Source organism: Lepidothrix coronata, unplaced genomic scaffold (assembly GCF_001604755.1).
Source record: "Lepidothrix coronata isolate B3197 unplaced genomic scaffold, Lepidothrix_coronata-1.0 Scaffold122, whole genome shotgun sequence".
NCBI classification, from domain to species: Eukaryota; Metazoa; Chordata; class Aves; order Passeriformes; family Pipridae; genus Lepidothrix; species Lepidothrix coronata.
In genome coordinates this window covers 729,872-748,621 of record NW_016690302.1, presented here as the reverse complement: position 1 = coordinate 748,621, position 18,750 = coordinate 729,872, and the positions used below count along the sequence as shown (strand labels likewise).

At 42.5% G+C, this 18,750-nt stretch overlaps 1 protein-coding gene across 1 annotated transcript in view; it reads left to right on the top strand.

Annotated features, from left to right (window-relative positions):
• UBE4B (ubiquitination factor E4B) overlaps positions 1–18,750 on the top strand; it is a 38,340-nt gene that overhangs the window by 6,724 nt on the left and 12,866 nt on the right. Inside the window, exons 2-15 of the mRNA XM_017825682.1 lie at positions 3,293–3,428; positions 3,911–3,998; positions 6,034–6,178; positions 6,777–7,005; positions 7,198–7,608; positions 8,472–8,585; positions 11,868–12,009; positions 12,489–12,589; positions 13,679–13,793; positions 15,263–15,346; positions 16,906–16,962; positions 17,313–17,429; positions 17,539–17,637; positions 18,108–18,221. Of these exons, the coding sequence (XP_017681171.1) occupies positions 3,293–3,428; positions 3,911–3,998; positions 6,034–6,178; positions 6,777–7,005; positions 7,198–7,608; positions 8,472–8,585; positions 11,868–12,009; positions 12,489–12,589; positions 13,679–13,793; positions 15,263–15,346; positions 16,906–16,962; positions 17,313–17,429; positions 17,539–17,637; positions 18,108–18,221 (1,952 nt within the window). The remainder of the gene's footprint in view (positions 1–3,292; positions 3,429–3,910; positions 3,999–6,033; positions 6,179–6,776; positions 7,006–7,197; positions 7,609–8,471; positions 8,586–11,867; positions 12,010–12,488; positions 12,590–13,678; positions 13,794–15,262; positions 15,347–16,905; positions 16,963–17,312; positions 17,430–17,538; positions 17,638–18,107; positions 18,222–18,750) is intronic.

Sequence of the window (18,750 nt, the reverse complement as noted above, 5' to 3'; positions counted from 1 at the left end):
GCATTTAAAATGTGGGTTACCAAAGCTCGTGATACAGTTTAATATTGCACAATGTTAGGGAAAAGATCTGTCAAGGAGACAGGAAAAATCCCTTTCTGGTTTTGCAACACAGTTTTTATTGATTGGTTTCTAGGTCCATTTTAGCAATCAGTCCCAAGTTCATTTTTGATCTTTAATTACGAGCATTCGGCACAATTAAAAATAGCAGGCTGTGACTGTGCATGGTCAGTGTAAGAACGAAGTGTTTGCTTTCTGCTTTGTATTACTTTGCCAATTCACTATTTACTGGAGTGAATACAAGCAGGATGCTTACAAATGGTATTTATTTCAGAAGATGCAATAAGAGCTGATCAGTTAAAATCAGACAAATGCAGCAAGCAGGGGAAGTTGGGAGGGTTGCTCTGCAGACAGGTGAAGACAATATTCTTATATTTATAACACATTTGACTTAGAAAACTTTGATTTCAAGTCGTCTGTCTTAAAAACCAGAACAAATTAGCATGTTTGCCAGTATTGTGGTCTTTGTCTGAAAACCTGAATTGTTTTGCCTGTTGTTTCTCAGCTGAGAGGTTCACAAAACCAATCACAAAACAAACATCAGGATTGTTCTAACCAAGTTTTCAATATGATTTCTAATAAGCTTGCAGAATTCTTTATCCTTTACCTATTTGCTCTCTGAAGTGCCGTGTTTTTCCCTTTGGCAAATAGGGTAATTTACAAGCTTAAGTCTTGTAGTTTAGTTACAGTGCTGTTCAGAAATACCTAGGGGTGACTCCTTCCTGCTTGTTCTCTTGCCTTGTATCCAAAGCAGGACAGAGAAAAGCTATCAGAAGCTTTTCCTGAGGAAAATCTCATTGCAGATGGAATTTAACACTCTGTATTCTCCTCATGATTACAGACAGCAACCCAGCAGCAGAGGTGACTTTTTTTTTTAAGAACAGTGCAGAGTTCACTCACTGTGTTCCCTCAGCCTGTGGTTACACGACTGTTTTAATCCATCTTAGGTTGGATTCTTGCTGAAAGGAGTATTTCTTGCTCTCCTGTCTGTAGTAGCTTTGTGGCGAGGTGGGTCGTGGACTTAATCCAAGTGAAAACTAACCCAGGAAAAATAAATGTTTGGTTTTCAGATAGATGAGATCCTGATCCATCCTAGTGCACAACTGGATAAACAATCATGCCAACAGAGCAGGGGGTGTGGAAAGGTGTTATCTGAAGGAAGAAATGCCCAGATGTTGGCTGACAGGTTTGGGGTGGTTGGATAGTGAAGATCTGGGAGATTTCTGTTTTAAGAACCATCTGGGCAGTTCCTGACTGTGCAGACCAGGTTGGCTGATGACCAGAAACAGAAGTTACAGCTTTTGCTTCCTACAGTGCCTTCATTGCAGCTTTTTACTAATGTGTATCCTTTTTCACACCAGGGTGAGAGATGGGGTTAAACTGGGGAATGGATGAGGGAAAACTCTCCGTAACAGATTATCTGCTGTGTTTATGTAGCATAAATGAAGACTCAGCTAATGCTGTGTGGTTTGCAGCAGTTCCTTTCAGCAGCATAAAGTGACTGCAGAGGATTTTAATTCATTTGGACATACAGAGCAGCCCCAGCAGAATGGTGTCCTTGTAAGCATCCATTGTTCTCAAGAATTGCCTGTCATGGTGAGATCAGACTTAGGCACCAATTTAATGGAAAAGATGATCCTTATTTCGTATGTGTTTTGGAAATATTTTGAAGAACCTAAAGACAGTGTATCAGTGACAACTGGAACTTTAGGTGTCAGGTATTTCATTGTGTGCCTGATCCAGCAAAGTTCAAGTGCAAGTAAATTCTGGGAGATTTGTGTGAAAAGGTGGTGGGTAGGATTGAGGGGGCCTGGTAATGAGAGCTGCAGCATCACTGTTAAAGCACATTTTCCTGGCAGAGAGAGTCAGACCCCAAGGGAATGCAGAACAATGCAGTCCTTTGCCCTGGTAAGCCATGTTTGCTCTGGTCTCTTTATCCACTGACTTAGCCAGATTTTTGGGGGAAGAGGAGAGATGAAGAACTCCAGGAATATTGTCCCTTTGTAATTGATGATGTCCTGAAGTAAAACAAGGCTGTAACTGGGATATCTTAAATCAACTGCATACTGGAATTCCCTGCTGACTTCAGCCTTTCCTTGCCACTGGCAGTGTAGTGCTGCTGGGTGTTATCCCTGGGGAATCTGCATCCTTAAAGTTCTGCTGCTGAAAGTTGCTTTTATTTGACCTGACTGACCTGAGCAGCCTCGCTCAGCTCAGACACTGCCCTTGATGTCTGGGTCTCCTTGGTGTTGGGGAGAAGTGGTGCTGAGCTTTGGGGCTGTGCCTCCTGCAAGGACTCAGTGTCACAGCTGTAGTGTGCATCACCAGAATTCCAGGACTGCAGGAAATAGGCATTTAGAACCGAAATTGAGGTTTTTCTTGACTCTTTCTTGCTATCTGGGTGAAATCTTTTGCAGACATTTAATATTGGCAAATAGGTAGTTAATGGAGGATCTCAGTTTCAGTCTCTATTCTTTTCACACTGAACACCCAATGGGCTCAAAAATGTTGTTTATGAATGATAATACCCAGCTATGGCCCTGAAGTTACTCACCAATAACCCTTGTACTGAATGCAAGGCTTGTTCTGCTTTATTTGGAGTTACAGATATAACTTCCCTCCTACCATGCTGGTGTCTAACACCTCTGTGGAGAAGTCTCCCTTGCAAAGGGACTCCATCTGTTCATCCCCTGACACACATCAGCCCTCCTCCAAAGTCATGATGGTGGTGGTGTTACACTTGGTGCATGTTGTTAGGACTTCCTGGATGCTTATTTTATTCTTGTGGAGAAGGAAAAGTACTGATAATTTCCCAGTAAATTGTTGGAGTGTGCGTGTCCTTTATCCTAACCCAAGTTAACTCCATTGTAATGGCCCAAAGTCCTGTTCTGACAGGACAGAGTTTAGGGGGCTTTGACAAGGTCTGAAGTAGACAGAGCAATCTTATGAAAGATGAGTTTTAAAGGGAGTGAATCTCTTGAGCTCCCCATGGATGCAAATTAACTTTGTTTTGTGTTTAATGCAGGTAAGCATTCCTACATTGCTGCTGCAAGGGGAGGTAGCAAATAGGATTACCTGTAGTTAACTGAATATTATTAACATTTATTTCCTAATGCATTACTAATAACACTTAACAGCTGGATTGAAAAACAGCATTTCCTCTCCTTTTCCATCCCAATAACATGTGGTGCCTTCTCACCTCTGTAGTAACACCTTGGTGGTGCCTTTTCTTTAGGAGTAGCCCACCGAAGCCAGAGCAGCGAAGGAGTGAGTTCCCTCAGCAGTTCTCCATCCAACAGCCTTGAAACCCAATCCCAGTCTCTCTCTCGGTCCCAGAGCATGGATATTGATAGTGTCTCCTGTGAGAAAAGGTAACAAATGCAGCTTGTAAAAGCCAGCAAATATGGCACAATGCTGATGGTCAGACCTGTTCCCAGGCCAAGGCTCTGCCCCTTCTCCCTCCCAGCTGTGTTAATTCAGGAGGGCTTAATGCTTAAAAATCACACTCTGTTTAGACCACTGTAATGCTTGTTTTAGTCTGGCTTTAATGGGAACTCCTGACCTAAAGTGGTAAAAGATAAAGCATTATCTTAGACATTAAGAGATGAGCATGTCTGGTGGGGATAATTCAGCTGCTCTGCTTAAAAAAGAAAATGTTATGGGATGTGATGGCTGTGTATTGCCTGCTGAAGGAATTAGAATGCTTGAACTCGAAATAAATGTAACATGAGAAGCATTTATCAACCAGTGATTTTAATTGCTGTTTGTGCATTGGGTTCTCTGCTGCTTCTACTTAAGGGGACACTCCTTCAGTCAGCATCTTACAGGCTTCTTCTCTTATTTCCACTTGCAGTATGTCCCAGGTTGATGTGGATTCAGGAATTGAAAACATGGAGGTCGATGAGAACGATCGCAGAGAGAAGCGGAGCCTGACGGACAAGGTCGGTCTGCTTTGGATGGAGAGGGAGCAGGGATGAGCTCAGTCATCTCCAGGGTTTGAACATGTGCTTTTGAGAGGATGGAACCTCAGGTGTCATCTGTAAACAAGTTTTTCACTGCATTTTCTCATTAAAATTCATGTAAAGGAAAAATAAGTCAAAACTCCCAATATCAAGCCCAAAGTCCCAATATCAAGCCCAAAGTCCCAATATCAAGCCCAAAGTCCCAATATCAAGCCCAAAGTCCCAATATCAAGCCCAAAGTCCCAATATCAAAGCTGCATTTTGATGTCTCGGATTGATTTACAGATGATATTTGAAAACTCTAAAGAAAATGTTTTGTTCTATGTCTTAAAACAAAGTGAGCTATTAGTCCCCACATCTATTTTTTTAATACACAGTAGGCCTGAAGAACCATTTCTTAAGAGACTTTGAAGATTGTTGCATCTTATTTGTGTAGCACTTGGTGGTCTGCTCACAAAAGTGCTGCTTCAAGTGTTATGTGTGCTGGAGTAATGCTGTGTAATAAGGTTTTCCTCAGATATTATAAGAAAATACATAAGAAGATTTAGGTATTGAGGTTTAGAGAGCTGGTAGAACCCTTTAAAGTAGAAAAAGAAAGCAAGCAAAGCTGACTCCCTCCTGGAATCGTCCTTTTTGTCATTTGATTTTAAGGCCCGTGTGAAACAGAGCCATAAAGAAATGGGACATCATTTTAGTGGGAAGAAGTTTCTCCAGCAATTCTTGCAGTGCTCATTAGATGTCTTTGTTTATTCCTGCCCTGTCAGTAATAAGGTCTGTTGGTAAAAGCCTGGCCTAAAGCCACGGAGCAATAACCTGCCACAGGATCCTTCCCAGCCATCCCGAGCTGCAGGCCGGGCACTGGGACAGCTTCATTATTTGCTGGGCAATAAATAGCCTGGAATCAAGGACAGCCTTCCAGTGGGGGGGTGGGGAACCATTCTGAGGTCTCAAATTTAAAAGAAAAAGGAGATTTTTAGTGGCAACCTTGGTTTTCTCCAATCTGTGTTTTTTTCTTCCTCACTGACTTCTTTTTTCTAAAGGAAGAGAGTGTTGCTGTCTGAAGGAGTAAGATGCATTGCAGTGCAAGCTGCACTAATATTAGTTAAATATCAGAAGGTTTTTTTAGCTCTAGTAAACATGTACAACTCTCACAGGAGAACTCTTGCAGGGAAATAGCCTCAAAGCCCAACCTTTGAAATGCCACGGAGCTGAATTTTCTAGTTTGTGTATCACGTTGCTTTTACAGTGTGGGGAGCAGAGAGGAGGGCAGGGCAAAGTGATGGGACTGGCTTGTCACATATGTTCTGGAAATGTTTAAAAGCCACCTCGCCTCACATCATGGGGGTAATCACTTCAGTGTTCTTCCTTTGTGTTCCATCGTTTTTTCAGGTGCACACTCAGCTGCCTTAGGGTTGCAAGAGCCCTCCCCTGTAACCTTTGGTACCTTCTGTGTGGGACCATTCTCGTTAAAGAAACTAGTTTTTTATTTTGAGCACAGTTTACATCACCTTTCTTTTTTGAAGAAAGGGAAACAAGGCAAATTCTTGAGTCTTTAGTCCTGTCCTGAGTTCATTCAAGTGAAAGATGTCTCTATCTTGGGCAAGATTTGAAGTTGAGAAAGACTTGGGGAAAGTTTGCTTCTTCCTATGCTTTCATTTTTACAAGAAACTCTTAAAATAACTGTGGATAATGAAAATTTGAATCCCCAATTAATTCCTTAAGGCAGACATCATAGGTATCTGGGTTAAATTTCCCTTCTTAGTGTATAGTTTTCAAATGTGTTTTGGGAGTCCTGCTGGATTTGGGTATTTCTGCTACATCTTTTCTGCATGCCTTGCGTTTCTTCAGGTTGTTTTCTCCAAATTTTGTCAAATGCATCAATATTCCTTCATCAACATGCAAAACCTGCCATTAAGAGTTGGGCCGAAGCCATTTAAAGGAGATCTGTACCCGACTGTGACTTGACTGATACAGTGGCAAGCAAGGTGTTGATTCTTGGCTTGTTGCCCCCCAGGAGCCCCTGTCTGGGTCGGAGGTGTCTGAGGAACAAGCTTTGCAGCTGGTCTGTAAGATCTTCAGAGTGTCCTGGAAGGACCGAGACAGAGACGTGATCTTCCTGAACTCCCTCTCTGCCCAGTTCAAGCAGAACCCAAAGGAAGGTGGGCACCTGAGCAGGGCTTATTTCACTGGAGTGGCACACTCCCATCTCTTTGTTTTCACCTTTTTCTCTCTTTGCTGCAGTGAATTATCTTGCATCATAACAGGCATCTGGCAGTTAATTTGATAAGCCAAGAAGTCATGATTATTTTATATAACAAACTATGTTTTCTATGTTAGCTATAAATATGACCCAATTAAAAATGGTTATTTTATGTGTGGGGTGTGTATGCATTTTTTTATTTTTTTTTTTTCCTTTCTTTATGACATAACTTGCCCAACTGAACAGCAGGGTGGGAAAATATGAGTGGAACACACAACACAACTTCAATAACCAACAATAGCAGCATGAGGTCATCTTTGATCTTCAGTATTTTCCATAAAAGCTGTATTTTTGTGTAGCTGTAATTCCAGAACCTGGTTAATACAGACAGAGTGATAATTATAGATGTGTCAGTGTGTTGGTTTTGCCAAAAGCAGCACTTAATTCACAGAAGTCTCTCTGTCCTCTTTCCTTGAATTCTCTGCTAATGTTTACGTCTCTGACTAATGTGTAGCTGAAGACAGAGATGAGGACACTGACTCTCTTCTTCTTAACAGTGTTTTCAGATTTTAAGGACTTGATTGGGCAGATTTTGATGGAAGTGCTGATGATGTCCACCCAGGCAAGGGATGAGAACCCCTTTGCCAGCCTGACAGCTACATCCCAGCCCATCGCCGCCGCCGCCCGCTCTCCCGACAGAAGCCTCATCCTAAACATGGGCTCCAACCCAGGAAGCAGCCCCATGTTCTGTAATGTGGGCTCCTTTGGTTCCAGTTCGTTATCCAGGTGACTTCTGATTATAACTGAATGCTGGTTTCACTTGAATATTGGTTGCTAGACTAGAAGAGAGAGAGGGGCCTAGAAGTGTCCCAAGAACGATAAATAGAATCGATTTTTAAAGTTTTTCACTCTTTTTCTGCATATCCTAAATCGTTGCTTTTTTTTTTTTTTTTTCTTTTTCCCCTATAACTGGTTTAGTCTCTATGGGACTAGTCCAGCTCCTCCTACCAATTTCACAAGCTATGTACCAATGACTGGTTCATCTCTTACCCCACCAGCCAGTTCAGTTGCCAGCACAGCTGTGCCTCCCATTCCTGTCAGCTCTCACCTCACAGCAACAAGCCCTTCCTGGACACAGCCGCCTTCTCCGAGGTACCGGCCATACACCGTGGCCCATCCTGGAGGCTTTTCCGCTTCTTCCACCCCACGTTCTTTGAGTATTTCCATCCCATCTAGTTCTCCAAGCCCTCCAGCCATGGCTGCTAGCCCTCCAGCCATGCCAGTCATCACCTCCAGGCAGAGGCCCACAGCCATGGGCCCACCTTTGTTTCCTGCTTCGCCCGGTGCCCTGCGCAGGCGTCCTTCCCTGCAGAGCAGGATCCCTCCTAGGTATTGCACAGAGCAGTGCTTGGTGTGTGCTGTGCAGGGTGTGGCATCATCGTGCAGTTTGGAAGAGCTGCTGTTTGTGCTGAGCTCACCCCACTCACCCTGAGCTGATTTCTGTGTTTGGTTTGCTCTAATCCCTTGACTCGCTAACCGGCTGTCTGTGCCAAAACGTGACACCTGCTTCTGCCAGCATCTGAGGGGTGATGGAATGACTGCAAAAGGAGCAATATGGTTTTCATTTCCTCCTCTTCGTGCATCCATTCCAGTTAAACTATGAGCTTTCCTTTCAGTTGCTGCTGCTGGATAGTAAACCAGACAAACCTCCTGCTCTGCGGAGGTTTTCTCAGTAGGGCTTTAGTTAATTTGTTGAAAGCTGTTACTTGCTGGACTGGGTTAGATTTAATTCCCTGGTGCACAGATTTAAATTACAGATCAGCCTATTTCAGAGTGCCAGGCCAAGTGCCACCGCATTTCCTCTGTTGGCTGCTCCTGGAATCCCTTGGCCCTGCAGGAGGGAGAAACAAGCACACAAGGTTTTGAGATCATCGCTTTAAAGTTCACTAGCTTAGAATTGTAATACTCATTATTCAGTCATGTCTAAGCATTCCACTTCAGCCTTAATTTTTATTGGGTCTGAAAAATTCTTTTTCAATTTTTGGGTTGTAAATGTGTGGTGTTTTTGATAACTCAATAACTCGTGGTAGTGTAACAGAGCATGTTAGTATGGTCTTGGTTCTACTAATGTGGAGTTATCCATTGCCTGCATGTTTACAGGAGATGATTTTTGACAGACTTAAAAGCTACCATTGACTTTTCCTTCTGGCTTAAGAAGAATCTGATGGCCTTTTCCATTTTTGTTGTGGTAGTTTGTACGACAACCCTTTCTCCCTCCTCCTCCTTGCCGTTTCTGATGTGTCTGAGGACAGTAGTGATGAAGACAATGAAGATGATGATTTTTCTTGTGTCCAGTTTGGGTCCAGGTATCTGAGAAAGAGAATGTAACCTGCATGTCTGGTTGTTTAGGAACTAACAGCCTGTGTAGTGTCAAGTGATCCTCAAAGTAACGTGGGGAACTAAAACAGGGACGTGACTTGGCTGCCTCGTTAGGATGGTGTACAAACAAGTGTAATGAGTGCAGTTAGTCAGCTCTTTTTGAAGAGGTGACCAAGGTAAATGTTCATCATACTGTCTTCTAGGCTTAATGAGCATGGTTTCTGCAATGCTGCTGGAGTGCAGCTCCTCACTGGCTCTGTGAGTAGAAGGAATTGTATTCACCCATGGCTGTAATTTTCAGTGGCTGGTACATGTGTGTGTGTTTTCCCATGAAAACCTGGAAAATGAGGACAGAGGTTAACATGTGGGAAAAGATACAGTAACAAATAAGCAGCTGATGCAAACAGTGTGACTTTGAAGATTCACTGCTGCTTGACAGCTGAGGATCACCCCTTTAGCCTGTGACAAAATACACCTGAAAGCTTCAGCTGGTCCTTTGGCAAGGTTTTAGCAGAGACTGATGGAGCTGGGACAGCCAAGAAAGGAGGGGGAAGAAGTGACTATTTTACTGTAAAACAGACATTTGTGAATTGTGTAGCAAACCCCTTTCATTTGTGTGACATCAAGATATGTGAAAACCAAATGAGGGTTGGTACTGGTGGGATCTGGTTTGGAGCTGGGCAGATGCCATGCAAAAACCTGCAGAACACTGGGTATGTCAAGGGGGAAAAGCTTTAGAAAATGTAAGTGCAGGGTCAGATCTTCTCTAGTTCTACATTCCATTGTGGAGTAATCCTTCAGTGTCTTGGCTGATACAGAAATATTTTCCCAAAGAAATGCCCCATTCTCTTGGATCAACCCAAACTGGAGAAAGGAATAAATATTTTATATAAACCCCATGTATTTCAGGAAGATTTTTCTGAAAAATGATACTTCTGTAGTCTTGGTAGTGTTGAACATTATCTGTGAGCATTCAGACCCCAGGTCATGCCTGAGGGTGATTCTGAGGGGTCTGTGCCTGGCCTCAAGCCCAGGGGGGGCAGTTACCACTTCCAGATGGGAAAGGGAAGCAAGGTGGAGTTTTACAGGCCACACACACGTGGAACACTGGGAGGAAAGGGTTCCTCCAAGGCCCCCAGTCCAGGATTTTAGTTACAGCAAAACACAGGGGAATTCCCATTGCTTGAGCCTTCCAAAACGAAGCCAACGAGACTTTAGGAACTACCTTTGGGTGTCAAGGAATGCCCAAAAACACTTGGTGTGAAAGATCTCCCCCTGCACACAGAGGCAGTTTCTCTGCCTGGCTGTTGCTGTGGTGTGTTGGGGCACTGCTGCTGCAGTCACTGGCACCTGGAACACCTTCCAAGCAGCATCTCCTCTTTTCCATCCCAGTCTGATTTCAGGAGGGGGAACCTGATAACGTGGGTGTAGGGATTTGTTGTATGTGGAATTTAGGATTATCTTTCCCCTCTGTTTTGTTTAATATTTATCCCGTTGGCGATTGAATCCAAATGTTGGACAGAGTTGCCAAGCTTTGGAGAGGGTTTCTGCTGTGCTTCTGGGGTTCTCATTTGTTTATTCTGTCCTGGCATTTTGCAGGCAGCAGTAAGTTGTTAGTTAAATTATAAACACAGTGGCTGTACAATTATGCAACAACTTGCGTTTTGGACACACCAAGGCATTCAATACGTGTGTGAAGGATGTGTGAGCTTTGTGTTGGAATAATTTGAGTTGCTGCTGCAGTGAAATCATTAACAGAATTACTAACTGTAGAACTAGTAGGTTTTCATATAAATTTACTTTCTTAAAAGAGTCTTTTTTAAGCTGAATGTGAGAAGTCAAGAGGTTTAAAAGAGAAATTGTAGAAAAAAACGGCATAATTTTGTGGTTACTGAGCGCTATTTCAATAGAGCAATGTTTAACATGGGTAAGTTTTAATTGAATAACTGAAAACATCTCTCTGCAAACAGAGATTGCTGCTATTAGAATGTTGTGTTTCTTAACATGCTGAGCTCCCAGATGCTGAGCAGTAATAACCTTTCCCTGATTTATTGGTTGGACTGTGGAGTTTGCACAACAGATTTGTACAGCTTGATGATAAAAATGTAAATTATTTTACAGTTTAAAGGAGATTCCAGTGTTGAGAGTTTGTAGGTTTAAACGTGATTTTTAGAAAGCTGCATTTACAGAAACAAATACTCATGTTTTCCAGTTTAAGATCTGGGGCTTATAAATTGGTTTTCACTTAAATCCACCCCGACTGTGCACAGGCTTTTCTTGGAGAATTGCAGCAGCTCATCCACGTAATTGCTATTTTTAAAAATTTCATTTACATAAAGTGACTACATCATGTCTTAATTCTCTTCTGCAAAATGAGGGTTTTGCTCTTAATTAGCTTTGCCAAGCTGGTGTGTAGAGAAGAATTCTGTAGAGATAACAAGTCTGAGATTGAGAGTCGTGGGGCTGTTCTCACTTGTGTTCCCTTTCTCTCTGCTCTCAAGGATGGTGTTGGTTTTGTGGGTTTAGTTTTTGTGTTTACAATATCAGTGGGTTCCCCCCCCTCAGTGCTGCGCTACTTAATTAAATGGTGTATTTTAGTGTGAGGGAACTGAAATGATCTGAGTTGAAACAAAATGATCTCGAATGTGGGAGTGTTAAAAGGAGCAGTGGGTTGGCTGTGTTGCCTCCTGGTTTATTTATTCTCCTTCCTCAGAGCACATCAAGTGTCTGTGGCCCTGTCTGTCAGCCCAGGTCTGTCCTTGGCAGTGGGAGGCTCCTGCCTTCCCTGGCTTGGTGGTGTTAACAGAATTTGGACATTTCTGCCATTTTTAGTGCTGGCTGTGGAGCCTGTGCAGAGGCTGCACCACGGCCTGGAAGTGTTGGGGTGTCCTGAGTGTGCCAACAGTTCAGGTACAACTCAAAGCCTGTCCGTTTGTGGTGTTGCCAGGTGAGAATTCACCGATTCAGAGAATTCAGAGATTCACTGGTTCCCATTAAAGTCATGCTCCTTGCTGCTGTCCTTCAGCTCCTTAGTTAATGAGGTGGTTGATTCTTCAGTCATGGTACAGCTCTGAACCTCCAGGGTTGGACAAATTGGTGCTTGGAGAGCCCTTCACAGCTCACAGGAGCTCCCTGAACTGCTGGGCCCTGTGTGTGATGGGATGGAGTGTTCAGAGCACTGGCAGAGGAAGAGCTGGTGAATTGTTTGATTGTGCACAAGTGAAGAACTGTCCCTAATGCCTTGTTTCTGGTTTTTGTGTGTTTTAAAGTATGGGAGGCTCTGGCAGCTCAAGTGTTTCCGATTCCTGCAGTGACCACTTCACCATTGAAAACTGTAAGGAGACAGAGATGCTGAACTACCTCATTGAGTGTTTTGACAGAGTTGGAATAGAGGAGAGAAAAGCACCAAAGGTACGTTTCAGATGAGTAAAGTTGTATCAGTGCTGTCCCAGACACTCCTCTTACTCACTTGTGGGAATTGAGAGTTCCTTCCTGATGGCTTTGTAGAAACAGATCTATAGAATTTATTAGGTACCTTTGACTCTTGTTAATTCATCATATTTAAATCACATGTATATTTTATATCTTAAGTAAGCCCTGTGTTAGAAATGATCCTTCCCTTTTTGATCTACTGCATTTTATCCAAATTTATGCCATGTAAAACATATTTTTGAGAGACCAGCTCCCTGTCAGTGGTCTGTATTCTGCTCTAAGCTTTTACTTCTGGGGGAAAAAAACAACCAACCAACACTACTTATAAATAACCTGGCAGGTTTTTAGCTGGAGCAGTGATAAACTTAGTTTGCACGTTAGTTATACTGCACTAATAAAGAAATGTCTGTTCTGTATCCAAATTCTGGTTTGTATTAAGATCAAGTTGTTTTTATCAGATGTGTAGCCAGCCAACAGTCAGCCAGTTACTGAGCAACATCCGATCCCAGTGCATTTCTCACGCTGCTTTGGTGCTCCAGGGATCCTTAACACAACCAAGGTAAATAAAGCTGGGGTTAATCATGTTAGACTGTTCCAGGATCCTTTCTTTCTTCTGAGGACTAGATAAGAACACTTAAGTCAGTTTTTAGAGCAGGATATTTACGTGCCAGAGGAATCCTTTGTTGCTTCACTGATGGTGGAGAGGAGAATATTTCCTGTTTGTGTTTGGGTAAAATCCTCCAGGTTGATGAGAACAGTTTGAAAGGGTTTAAACCAGTTAGCTAAGCTGGTTTTTGCCTTGCCTTATGCTTAAACTGTTTTACTGACAGATTGCTGGGGCACTCCTCCTGTGGAAGGCAGTACCCAGTAGAGCTGCACCTGACCAACAATCTTAAAATGTGTAGGAAAACCTGCTGAAGGGGCACAGCACTTCTTTGCTTCAGAGTTACCACAGCAGGTTTGGGAATGTCAAGCTCTCTGTGGGCTTTCTGCACTAAATCTCTACTCTGAGATTCCAAGTGCAGTTGTTTAACCAGCAGCTGGGCTACTTGGAACACTAAAAAGATGTGACTTGTACTAAAATCTGCATGATTTTATGTTTGTGTCCCCAGAGAACACTTCTATGATCTTCAAAGGTGCACCAGTTATTCCCTGTGCTTCAAGATTAGTTTTGTCTTCACATGAACCAATGTTGGCATTAGGATAAGTTTTATATATGTAATAAGGGGAAAAAAATACTTTTTAAAAATCCTAGGGAGCAGTTAAAAGTAATGACTGCATTAATTCAGGAAAGACTAATTTTCTTCTTTAATCTGGAAAAACACCTGTATAAAATGTTGTTACTTAACTAGTTGAGCCTAATAAAGGGTTTTTTTCATCAGAGGGGGTAGAAGGGGCAACCAGTTAGTCCACAGAAGCTGCTGTTTTCTTCCAGCTTCATTAACTGCAGTGTGGGGTTGGCAGCAGCACCTATTTTAGAGGAACCTTTCCCCAGGCAGATAAGATTAGGAAGGAATAGGTGTATCTACACATTGATAACGTGCTCTCAGACACATCCTTACGTGTGATTGCTCTGACATTTCTGCAAATACTACTGCAAGTAATCAGTAGTTTTGGATTTATTTATTTTTTTTTAATGCAAATAAAGGTCATTGCAGCAGCAGTCTTTGCTGGTACCATATATGCTGTGTAGGAATCTCCCATTTGGCTTCATCCAAGAATTGGTGAGGACAACTTATCAGGATGAAGAGGTGTTCAAACAGGTAAGGCACAGGTCAAAGATAAGTAGCTATAGCACGTGATTCTATTAGTTGCAGTATCCAAGATTTCCAGAGGTTTATCCTGCAGCTCAGGGGCTGTCAGCCTCCCAAACAGTTGGAATCTGGTTTTGTTCCTTTTGTGAAAAAGGCTGACTTCCATTATTTGCTAGTTCTAATTATGAAAAGTGCATTTGTTAATAAGCAGCACACACTGATGCTGAAGTGGAATATGCAGGTTTATATTGCAAGATTGATCCTGGGTTTCATCCTTTAGTACAAAATCCCTAAAACAATGTACATGTAAGCAATCTGCTGGAGTTCTACTCAGGAAGATTTATTGTGTTTTCCATTTTGCAATCTTTAGCCCTCTTTGCATCTTTAATATTTTGCATCTAAGGTATTAACAGCACTTTACAAGTCCCAGTCCAGTAATTCATATTTTGCAGAGGAAATGACTGAAAATGGTTTATTTGGTGTGTCAGAGCAGTTCACTGAGNAACTATCAAACCTCTAGTCCATGTACTGTAGAGCAGATCAGTGAGGTTGTCATTGTCTCTAATTAGCACTGTAATATTGTGGGACTTGGCTGTGAAGGAGCCTTTGGAATGGCATTTGATCCTTCCAGTTTTGAAAAGAATGACATAACTTTTATATGTAGTGCAAGTACCTGTTAATAATTTATATTTCTGTCTGAACTCCTTTTAGTAGACCTTCATGCAGTTGCCAGTACATTTAAGACTGTCAGAAAGTGGTTATAAAAGTGTTAAAGGTCACCTGCCCTGGAGAGGAGAACCCTCCCTCTGACTGAAGGACATGGACACCTCTATAGTCCTTTTCCCTGATATGATTTAATATTTTCTTTGTCTCTTCATAGAAGCAACACAATATACTTTAAATTCAGAATTCAGTGGGATCTCTTGTTACTGTTGGAGAATTCCTGTTGGTTTATGTTGTGAGGGTACAGTTGTCAGAGCTGTGTGATTGGGACTCACTAAATGGCTGTAATTACTTCTGATTAATAAGTTCCTGTCAAGTCACTTCCTCTTTCCTAACAACCCTTGACTGCTGCTTATTATCCTTCCCACCTTACACATCCTGCAAAATTAGAGCTGTGTTATTACCCCAAGTGTCCAGGCAGGGCAGTGATTACCCATTTGGGCACTCAGGGTGTTGGGCACCTGGGCAGAACTGGGGCTCTGCTTCGTGTCTAACACACGTGCCTGCAGAGAACCTGAGGGCACAACACCTCAGCACATCCACTACAGCAAACAAGTTGCTTTTTAGCTTTGAGTAATCTCTTAAGCCTTCAGGCTTAACTGATTATTTAAAGGTTGAAAGAAATTTAAAGAAGATATCTTGGTTTTGCTTTTGTGTGACTTGGATATTTGGAGAATGAACAGGCACTTCAACAATAGAGTAATTTGATTGTTTCTTTTATCCTGAATAAAGTTAATCTACTTGTGTTTTTACAGATCTTTATTCCCATCTTACAAGGCCTGGCTGTAGCTTCCAAAGAGTGCTCCCTTGATAGTGACAATTTTAAATATCCCCTTATGGTAAGGACTGTCCACTTCTAGAAGTTTCTTTATGATCATTGATAACATGCAGATTCTATACAAGATAATGGACTTCAACATTTTGGGGGCTTTTTTTGGTTGGTGGATTGCTGTTAAACTCTGTAGGAAGCTTAATGTGGTATGAGATGTGTAAAAGAACATTAAAAATCTAGTAGAGTGTGAGGCAATAATGGCTTAAGCTTAATGAACACTTTGTATAGGGGTCTACTCAAATGTTTGTGTATATTGCTTGATATAAGATTAATCAAATGTATGAATTTCATCATGCATGACTATAATACTGTGGATGGTTATAAAATCCTGGTAAGCTCCTCTCAGTTTAGGTCTGGGGAATAACAGCCACTGTCCATACCAGTGTATGTTGGACTCACTTTTGTCTGTGGGAAACTCAGATCTGTTGCATGAAACCCAAAATATTTGAACTGGGGACTATTTACTGAGGAAAACATCATAGTATTCCCTGGCTGAAAAGCTGAGGGGTTTATTTTTAGTTTTTTTAAAGTACATTCTCAGTCCTAGATCTGCTCCCCTCCTGCTGCTTTTATTGCCAAACCAAACCACTCTTTGCAAAGTGTGTTTGGCCACCACGGAGCAGTCTGGGTTCCTGGTAAATTGAGCATTGTCAACTAACACCTTCACATTTTAGGATCTTCTGTGTGTGTGGTGCCAAAAAAGGCTGTTACACCTCAGCTTTAACTTGCCCTTCAGCAAATCAGCTGGACTGGGGGGCTGCAAATCAAAATTGATTAAGTAACTCTGGTACTTTTGCAAAAAACCAATATTTTTTTTGTGGCTCTGTGTTTTCCTGCTCTGCTGTTATTCCCCCAGTTTAAAATGTGAACTGCTGCAAGCTTGGCTGTGTGGCTACAAGGAAGGGCTGCTCAAAAATGAGTCTGTGTTTTCATTATCTCTGGCTGGCACAGTTTGCAACAGGAGGATGGAATAGCAGTTGGTAGCTGTAGTATAATTGAAGAATGAGAACACATAATACAGGAGAAGTGGGAAGGCCAACAGCATTTTTGTGTTTCCAGAATTCTCTGTTACAACTGCTTTCTTCTTTCTGTGCTGCAGTTGAAAGTGAGTTAGAGATCTTGGATAGGGTTCTTTGTTCCTGGGTTCTGTGTTCATTTGACATTTTTCCACTCTGATTCAGAAGACAAAGGTCTTGGTGTATGGAGAGAACAGTTGCTCTATTTATTATTGTTGCTGGGTTTAATGTGGTGGCTCAGGAGTCCAGCACAGGCATTGTCATGTTCTGAGCAAACAACAATTTGCACAGCTAATTTTTGAAATAAGCGCAATAATTTGTTATTCTGGGAGACACGTTGGCCTTTTTGAGACAACTTGGAGCAGATGTAAAAGCTAAAATGGGAGCAGGGTGTGCTCTCCCTCCCTTCACCACAAGAGTGAGGTTTTCCCACTGATCAAGAGAGAAAGGCTGGGCTCTTGCAGCAGTTTGCCACGTTAAGCTTGTTTTTTGCAGACAGGTTGCTTAGGAATTACTCACAAAAGTGATTTTTACTGGGATTTCTTTGTAGGCACTATGTGAACTTTGTGAAATCAAGTTTGGGAAAACACACCCTATGTGCAGTTTGGTAAGTGGACCCAGTTAAAAGAACCACGACACTGAGTGTGGTGGTGGTGGTGGTGTACAATCCACACTGATAATGTTCTCCAGAACTCCAAGCAAGGGCTGCTGGAGCATCTCATGCGAAACAATGGTTTAAATTAAGCTGGTAGAGGGAATCCTTTCCCCTGAGACTTCAGGAAAACTGGGACAAACAGGAGTTGCTGGGTAGCTGGAAGGCTGAGGAGGTGTTTCCATGTAGCCCTCAGCGTGACTGAGCGGGGAAGGGCCGGGGGCGTGTGGCAGACACGGGAAGGTGACAAAGCAGGAGGGCTGACACGGCAGCGTTGAAGAACTTGCTGTTTCTCCTATTTTTAGGTTGTCTCTTTGCCCTTGTGGTTGCCTAAATCTTTAAGCACAGGTGCAGGAAGAGAACTGCAAAGACTTTCCTACCTTGGAGCCTTCTTCAGTCTCTCTGTCTTTGCTGAAGATGATGTAAGTGTCACAGGAGGATGTTCGTAGTAGCACGGTGGGGTGTTTTTGTTGTTAAGGGTTTTTTTACATCTCCAATACATTTGATACATTTGCCAATATTTCCTTTCAGAACAAAGTAGTTGAAAAGTACTTCTCAGGGCCTGCCATTACTCTTGAAAACACCCGGGTCGTCAGCCAGTCTTTGCAACATTACCTGGAATTAGCAAGGGTGAGTGTGCTCATTTCTTTAAAGAAATGCATAATATGGGGGGGTTTTGGTCTTGGCATAGATGAGGAATATAATCTAAAAAAATGAGCTTCTGTGTTAAGCCACAGATGTTTGGGGATGTGGCTGAAAGGAATTGGGGAAAAAAATACAGTGCTACAAATATTTCTCTGAGGCTGTAAGCCAATTCAGAAAATATCAGATCAGTTAGTCATGGGCTACAGTTCATGTGAAAGGATGAGTAAATAAACACTGTGTTAGTTTTGTGTCACTAATCTTGTATTTACATTTTTTGTGTAAGTAATGTCAGAACTAACACATGCACAGAAAGTTGACAGTAACAGCCACCATAACAGAAGTTTTAGTGAGTTCTGTGGAATTTGAAGAACACGAAAATAGAGGCAAACAGAAGGCAGGACTGTGATGTTGGGAAGTGTGTGCAACCTGACAAGGATGTTTGTTTGAAATTCCAGCAAGAGCTGTTCAAGATCCTGCACAGTATCCTACTGAACGGGGAGACCCGGGAGGCAGCTCTGGGTTACATGGCAGCTGTTGTCAATGCCAACATGAAAAAGGCCCAAATGCAGGTAAATAAAAGGAAATGCTCTTCCTGTGATTCATTGGCCTCATCCATCCACAAATAGCTCTGGATGGCTCATGCCTTGGTGGTCTAGAATGGAGGACAAAAGAATTTGAGTGCCTGCTACCACAGGCAAGAAGCCCTGTCCTCAGTCTTTGTCCCTTGCAATACATCTTTCATTTCTTAAATCAATCTGTTTTATCAGTTTATCTCCTCTCGTAGGGCTGAGATGTCACTTCATCAGCAGAGGTTCTATATTAGGTGTTCAAAGCTTTGTACTCCCCTTGCCCCATCTCTGAGGGCTTCATCCCAATTGACTGTGTTTGACAAGCAGCTTTCCCAGCTGGGGAGGTGCTGGGCTTGGAATGGGGCGTCTGCAGAAGGAGCAGGGCAGGTCTGAACTGGCCTGGCTCCAGTGAAACACCAGGGATGGGATTTTGCCATTGTTTAATTAATGCATCGCACTCGTTTCCTGTGATAAAATCTGCGTGTGAGTCTTGAACAGCTGAAGCTGTTCATTGTTGTCTTCATGTCTC